The 8,192-nt window shown below is 43.3% G+C and overlaps 1 protein-coding gene across 1 annotated transcript in view; it reads right to left on the bottom strand.

Moving 5' to 3' along the window:
• Positions 1-8,192, bottom strand: part of rnft2 (ring finger protein, transmembrane 2) — a gene marked incomplete at both ends in the record, with an annotated part of 31,179 nt that overhangs the window by 8,677 nt on the left and 14,310 nt on the right. The window contains one exon of the mRNA XM_084308809.1: positions 7,508-7,661. Coding sequence (XP_084164935.1) covers positions 7,508-7,661 — 154 coding nt within the window. The remainder of the gene's footprint in view (positions 1-7,507; positions 7,662-8,192) is intronic.

The raw sequence follows: 8,192 nt of genomic DNA, 5'->3' as shown, positions 1-8,192 counted from the left end.
CACATACAGATGCACCATCAGTCGCACTCCAAACCTGCCCTCAGGAGTACAATTTAAAAGCGTATGAATACCAAGCAGCATCACGCTGTCTCCCTGTAACCCTCACAGCACATTAGTCTTCTTCCCTTCAAACATTTGCTCATAAATATATATATTAAGGCTGTCAATCGATTAAAATATTTAATCTGATTAATCCCATGATTGTCCATAGTTAACTCGCGATTAATCGCAAATGAATCGCATATTTCGTATAAATCTACCTTAAACGGATATCTTTCAAGTTAATACTCTTATCAACATGAGTCAACAAATGCTTGCTTTATGCAGCCATTTAACACAAAAGGATGACCCTCGGGAGCGGCTGGGTGGCGCAGCGGAGATTGCGCTCGTCACCAATGCAAGAGACTCCGGTCTCGAATCCGGGTGTCAGCATTGCCTCCGGCTTGGGCCGGCCGTCATACTGGCTCAATTGGCAGAGCCAGCGGGTGGAAGTCGATGGGTGGTGATTGGACGTTGTGGACAGCGACTCCTACAGGTCGGTTGGGGATGCCTGCACAGCAGAGACAGGAAGTGGCGGGGGTAGTGTGAGCCTCCCACACGTTACACCTCGCCAATGAGAGTCCGCGCTGGCAGGTGAAAAGATGTGACAGGCTGCCTCCTCGTGTACCGGAGGGGACACGTGATGCAAGGCTTCTATCCTCCCTACAACCGACCAGTGGGGGGCGCAGTCGAGCAACGTTCAAGACAGGGGAGGGAAAAAAGTGGATAAAAAAAGAAGAAAAAAAAGGATGATCCTCATGCATTGCAAATTTGCATCAAATTCAAAACAGAGTGATGCACAAAATAACTTAAAAGAAAATAATAATGTAAAACAATGAATAAAGTGTGCATGAAATAGGGGAAAGAAAACGTTAGGAACTTGTTACCTTCACCCACACAAGGGTTGAGGACTCACACCCCCCGCCCCCCCTCTCTCACACACACTCTCCCAGCTGCGTGTTGCATTCTAACAGCGGAGGAGTGCAAGAATGTGACAATTTGACTATGTGACCGCGGCAGCGCGAGAGAGCGGCAGTGCGGAAATAGGCTGCGCTGCCAGGTGAGCTGAGCTTCGAATGAAAATCATGGCGGATTAGGGCTACATAATGCCGCAAGCTCTGCCGCTCCACTCTGCGGTTGCCGCGCCTGCCGCGGGGCGTGTCGCAGCCAATCAGGGAAAATGCGGAAGCAACGGCAGCACTGCTCCGCTGTTAATAAGCAATAGGCCTCCCAGCTCTCTTTCTCTCTCTTTTTAATAACGTGCTAACTTTGACAGCCTTAATATATATATTTCTTTCCTCTCTAAATTAGGAAGTTAACTCTTAACCCTTTCACTGCCACACGACAGAAGGTTAACCCTTTACTATCACACAACCGACGGTCGCTGTGACAGAGTTCAGAGGAGGGTCAGAGGTCAGGAGGGTCAGACAACAACAGATATCATTAACCTACTCTCTGGCTTGTGTCACTGATTAACATGAAGAGTCCAGAAGAGTGGAGATGCCTTCACTCCTGTTTCACATAGTATAGAATAAAAGGTCAGTCTGAACACTCCAGGGCCCTCATTTATCAACGTGGCGTACGCACAGATATGTGTGTGACCCGTGCGTACGATCATTTCTAAGCAAAGTGTGGGATTTATCGATTTGAACTTGTGCTTGACTTTGTGCGTATATTTAAGCACAGGTCGGACCATGCGTAGCTGGCGCCGGTGGTAGAATATTTTTACAACGCGGAAATAAGCACTGACTGCGCTCCGCGTAACTCAACTCGTTATTATTTTGCGCATATATTGCAGAAATACGGGAATGTTTTGATTATATTTAAAAGGCTTTGCCATTGTTAAACGTATTAAGTGGAACCCCGAAGCTGTAAGCAGAATACAAGTCATATGAACACCCACGATATAGTGTTCTTCTCCCTTCCTATAAGAAAGAATGAAAAACGCATTGCAACGAGAACAGACTGAGGTTATTTGTTGAGTGTATGTGTATACAAAACCCTTGCAATAAATGTGTCTTAAATGAATGAAAAGCATACATGCTCTGGACACAGAGCATATATCGTGTGGGTGATATCATGACTTGTATTCTGCTTACAGAATTTCACTTATTTAGTTTTACAATGTCAAAGCCTAAATCAAAACGTTCCCGTATTTCTGCAATCTATGCGCAAAATAATAACGAGTTGAGTTCTAACAAAGAACGTATTACATGCTGGTAGGCTGATAGAGTAAACTATGATATGAATATGATATGATATGATATAAAGGTATACTGGTCCGTCCGCGTGGATCGAGGACTCGGATAGCCATTAAATGCAATTTGAGAATATAGGCTAAAGCGACGGCCTATAGCCTATACATATTATTTAATGTTTTCATAAGCGTAAAGATACAACAGCTAGATTAATGATCAAGTTAGTTTACTGTATGCAGGCTTCGCAGGGCTGTGTGTTATTATATATGCGCAAGTTACTGTTGCATAATGTAGGCTGGCTGCTATTATATGTAATTCATATAGGCTACCTAATACCAACAACAAAATAGATTGTATCATATGCCTCTACACACATTATATTATACACATCATATTATATCTTGGTTCGGCAGCGCCTCTGTGAACAATCTCTCAGAGTTTGCTCCATCAATAAACAAATCCAGTAATGTGAACGGGATTCCACTCGGTCAATGTACAGATAATCTGCGATGCGCATTTTGGCTGATAATGTGCCGGTGGCCGGAGTCTCATTCAGGCCTAATTGTATTTAATTCAATTGTAATGTTATTACTGGGGTATCTAAAACATCACTTAAATGCAGATCAGGGTTATCCACTGAAGCCATAATGACTCTGACCAGAACCACGGGCTCATGACGAGCGCACATAATAGGCATTGTAGAGCGCAGAGTTGGCGTGCTGAAATTGATTTAATTTCAGTCATTACAGTGCTTAATGTCGGGTCAGCTTGTCATTTATTTCTGTCAATGTGCTGGTTCTGTAGCAGGACTGGGTCAGTCAACATCCTTGGCTCCCGGCGCACCGAAGATAGTCTACACACTCCCTCCTCCTCAGCGGAGTTGTCTGTGAACTTGGCAACTTCATTGGATTTATTTATTCTCTAAAAATATCTATAATCATACAATTAAATATTGTTTAAAATAAAACGCTAAATACTATTATTCTGTGTGTCATGTTTCCAAATAAGATTGTTCACAACGGGAAATGCTGTATACGTTCAATTTGTTGGTTGGACCTCGGTGATCAATCTCGCTCTCAGTGAAGTCTCTCAGAGTTCGCTCGGGTCAGTCCACTTTTCCACATTTCATGGGGGTGTTCCATTACCGTATATGGTTAATCGGGGCGGTTCTGGTATGCAAATACTTAAAACAGTGCACGAGCTCCAGCTTAGGAGCAAGGTGATATTTATCAAGACAACTGTGCGTAGGACCTGTGTACGCACGTGTGATAAATCCCGTTTTCTTTTGTGTGTGCACACATTCTAAATTCTGTGCTTACGAATGGATGTAGAATACTTTCTAAGAAAATTTGATAAATGAGGGCCCAGGTGTGCAGTGGATTACTTTTATATCTGTCACTATTTAGACCTTTTCAAACTTGATTAGTAGTAGTAGTAGTAGTAGTAGTAGTAGTAGTAGTAGTAGTAGTAGTAGTAGTAGTAGTAGTAGTAGTAGTAGTAGTAGTAGTAGTAGCACTAGTAGTAGTAGTACTAGTAGTAGTAGTAGTAGTAGTAGTAGTACTGGTAGTACTAGTAGTAGTAGTATACATTTCAAGATGGTAGGTTCTGAGAGTGCTTTTCAAACTTGACATGAACATTCTGAATGGGCCAAAGTGTGCTCCCTGTTGCAGCGTTTGCTGATATCAAGAGCTGACAGGGAATAACCCAAGCTGTTCCCTAGCAACGCAATTACATTAATAATCATCATTTTTAGTAATTTTAGGTTATGATTAACACATTATTAAGAGTCCATTTTATTTTTTATTTTTTTTAAACTTACATTTTTATTGGACATTTATAGACAAACAACACAACATATACAATAACATCAACAACACTATTAAACAGACATAAATAATAAAGAAAAAATGTAATACCCAAAAGACGAAAAATTCAAATACTGACTTAAGCAAATATTCACATACATAAATAATGAAGTGGAAAAAACATAAAACAATTGTCATATCTTAAACAAAAATAAAATTAGAAAACATTAAGTGTGTGACATGGGTTCAGAGACCCTCTTTGAACCTCTTTCATCCTTTACCCTTCGCCCTCTTGTGATGTATTTGGTTCTTCCTCTGTGATGTCGTTTTCGTTCCCCTTGTAATCCTCCCACTTTCCCCATCTTTCTCCAAATTTCTCTTCCTGTAACCTCAGCATGTGTGTTATCCTCTCCATATCCTGTATCTCTTCCACTATTCCTACCCATTGTGCTATTGTCGGTGGGTCTTCTTTGTACCACAGTCTTGTTATTGCTTTTCTGGCCGCTATCAACATTATCTTTATTAAATATTTGTCCCCCCCTTGTATTCCCTCGTGTGTCAGGTCTCCTAAGTAAAGCACCAGCCCTGTTTGTGGTAACCCGTATCCTAATATTCTGATCATTGCCTCCCCTATCTCCTCCCAATACCCCTTCAGCTTCTGACATCCCCAGAATATGTGCGTGTGATTTGCCCCCTCCTTCCCACACATCCTCCAGCATGCTCTTTGTGTTGGTGCATATTTTCCCTTCAGCTCTGGGGTTATAAAGAATCTGATTATGTTTTTCCATCCAAACTCTTTCCATATCCTCGATCCTGTTGTTGAATGTTGCACCTCGCATATGTTCCCCCATTCCTTCCCTGTTATTTCTATCTCTAGTTCTCTCTCCCATTTCTCCCTTATGTAATCGGTCGTGTGTCCCTTGCTGTTCATTATAGCCCGGTATATTGCTGATATTACTCTTCCTTGCCCCCCTTCGTATGCCCATACTATCATCTTGATTATTCCATTCTGTTCTTCGTCTTTGGCCCCCCTTATTTCTTTGTTGTAGTAGTCTCTAACCTGTAGATATCTGAAGTGGTAAGAGTCCATTTTAATGCTATTCAATGAGGACGTAATGAGGATTGTTACTCCATAGCCAACAGATCACCTGCATTCAGAGTTACCAGTTGTATGTATAGAAGCACTGGAGAATGTCCTACCCTGGTTACCAGTCGTATGTATAGAAGCACTGGATAAGGTCCTACCCTGTATGTATAGAAGCACTGGAGAAGGTCCTACCCTGTATGTATAGAAGCACTGGAGAATGTTCTACCCTGTATGTATAGAAGCACTGGAGAAGGTCCTACCCTGTATGTATAGAAGCACTGGAGAATGTTCTACCCTGTATGTATAGAAGCACTGGAGAAGGTCCTACCCTGTATGTATAGAAGCACTGGAGAAGGTCCTACCCTGTATGTATAGAAGCACTGGAGAAGGTCCTACCCTGTATGTATAGAAGCACTGGAGAAGGTCCTACCCTGTATGTATAGAAGCACTGGAGAAGGTCCTACCCTGTATGTATAGAAGCACTGGAGAAGGTCCTACCCTGTATGTATAGAAGCACTGGAGAATGTCCTAGCCTGTATGCAGGGCCGCCTCAGGGGGTGTGCGAGCAGTGCGGTCGCACAGGGCCTCGCGGGAAGGGGGGCCTCGCAAAAAAAAATAAAATAAAAAATGTTGCGGGGCCCCCCTTCCCGCGAGGCCCTTTTTCATCACAGACCTAAAATCTAGTTTTGCTTATATGCTTATATATTTCACATTAGACACGTTTGTAGAATGTGTCTGACTTCCTGCCTCTGCGGCTCTGCAGACTGCAGTTTTCCGGTTTCTGCGGATTTGCTGCTCTACAGATTTTAGGATAGTGTTTCCGGCCCGTCCGCCGACCGCCGTAATACCAAATAGAAGACGAAGACACACGAGGTAGATAATTCAGCGCTATTCAGAGGAGCGAGGCGAGTGGATGTCTTTTCAAAAGAAGGAGAAGAGAACTTGTGAGCAGATACATCTGTTAGGCAGCAATACGCCGAAAGGTGTCCAGTCTGCCGGAAAGTACTCGAAGAAGAAGAAGAAGAAATTACACCGTGGGCCAAGAAAGTCTCCTTCCAACTTTACCATTGGCGCCGCGTTGATACTGCGTTATGGTGAGTCAACCTATGATTATATTCCCGCCGTGGACCTGACCTATCTCTCTTTCTCTCTCTCTGGAGCCAAACTGGTCGACTAGCTAATATAGTACTACTAGTAGCTAACGGTGTGTGCCTGGTGAGAGCACCTGGCTGTATGTAGCCGCATAGCTTGCAGAACGCAGAAGCAAGCTATGCGGCTACATACAGCCAGGTGCCTGATTGAGCTAACTGTTAGCCAGTTAGCTGTTTAGCGTCAGCTGGGAACGTTCGTTTGATGCTATCAGTTAGCCTTGAGAATAGCAGGCCCTGGCACTCTGACTACGACATCATCTTTGACAGAAGATGTAGTCGGGCCTGCACCATGACAAGGCTCTGGCCATAGCTTATTTGTCCCGACAGCGAGAGGCCTTTCGTCAACGTGGAGACCTGTGTTGCGGCCTTTCGCCCTGCGTTCCTCGTGCAGGTAAGATGTCATGACATTACCCCACTCTTCCTTCCTTCCCCTCCCGAATGTTTTGTTAATAACGATGTTTTTTTCCAGGCAAAACATATGCTACTTCACAACATTTGGAGATACGACATGTGCTGTGTGTGAATGGTCGTTTGTGTAGCTTGGGTAGCGTTGGGCCGTTGGCCAAAGCTGTGTGTGGCCTGGTGTCACAGTACCTGGCTAGCCTATTTAGCTGATGTCGGCCATTGGCTCCTTGCTGCTTTGGTTTCTCTGGTATAGACCCTCTTCTTGTTGGATTTAAGTGTTGATCTTTGTCTTTTTGGATCTCTCATACATGCTCTAGTCTCTCTCTAACACACACACACATGACAAACACACATGTTCTCTCTCTCTCTCTCTCTCTTTCTAACACACACAGTCTGCCTATGGCGGCCTTTCTCGATGGCTAGGCTGTGCTCAAGGATCTTCAGTCACAGTGCTCAGGTATTCTGCCACTGTGTACTCTCTGTTTAGGGCCAAATAGCATTTCAATTTCTTTCCAATGTGTCTCTCTCTCTCTCTCTCTGTACACTGTATATTGACTGTAGAACGGGAGCTCTCTCTCGCTCTCTCTTTTGCTATATGTTGACTGTATCATGCCCCGCCTCGGGCAGCGCTATTATTTAAGAATATGTTGACTGTATAAAAAAAAAAATATATATATATATATATATATATATATTTTTTTTTAACCTTTTGGGGGGGGGGGGGGGGGGGGGGGGCTCGCGTTAAATCTCGCACAGGGCCTCGCATTTCTCCCAGGCGGCCCTGCCTGTATGTATAGAAGCACTGGAGAATGTCCTACTAACCCTGGACTTGAAGGCCAGGAGGATCCTGGGCAGGAATAGGACGAAGCACTTCATGCCGATGGTGAAGTACTTGAGGACAAAGTCAGTGATGCCCACGGCCCAGATCAGGTGGAAGAAGTCCATGGTGTTGATGTTGGGCTGAGTGAAGATGAGGCTGGATGATGAAGAGCAGACAACCATGAAATGCAGCAGAGATGTGGCCCAAATGTCATCGCATATCTTTCTTATTTTTGACGGTATAGCAAAATTTGATAGCATATGCCGTATGTTATTTATTAATTCATTTATTATTACTTAATTTTTTGTATATGTGGGGGGGGGGGGGGGGGGGTCTGACAAATTACACAATTTGAATTTGTTTTATGTCAGTAATACTAGTAGTAATAGTAGTAGTACTAGTAGTAGTAGTAGCACTAGTAGTAGCAGCAGTAATAGTAGTAGTAGTAGTAGTAGTAGTAGTAGTAGTAGTAGTAGTAGTAGTAGTAGTAGTAGTAGTAGTAGTAGTAGTAGTAGTAGTAGTAGTAGTAGTAGTAGTAGTAGTAGTAGTAGTAGTAGTAGTAGTAGTAGTAGTAGTATACACTATATTTCAGGATGGTAGGTTTTCACAATTTTCATGGAAGCCTGGGAAAACGAAAGAGAGTGCCGGAACAAAATATAATGAGAGAAATCTGTAGGACACCATCAG

The sequence above is a fragment of the Notolepis coatsorum genome (genome assembly GCF_963971535.1).
Source record: "Notolepis coatsorum genome assembly, chromosome: 2".
Classification (NCBI taxonomy): domain Eukaryota; kingdom Metazoa; phylum Chordata; class Actinopteri; order Aulopiformes; family Paralepididae; genus Notolepis; species Notolepis coatsorum.
This window is presented reverse-complemented; position numbering and strand designations above follow the sequence as displayed.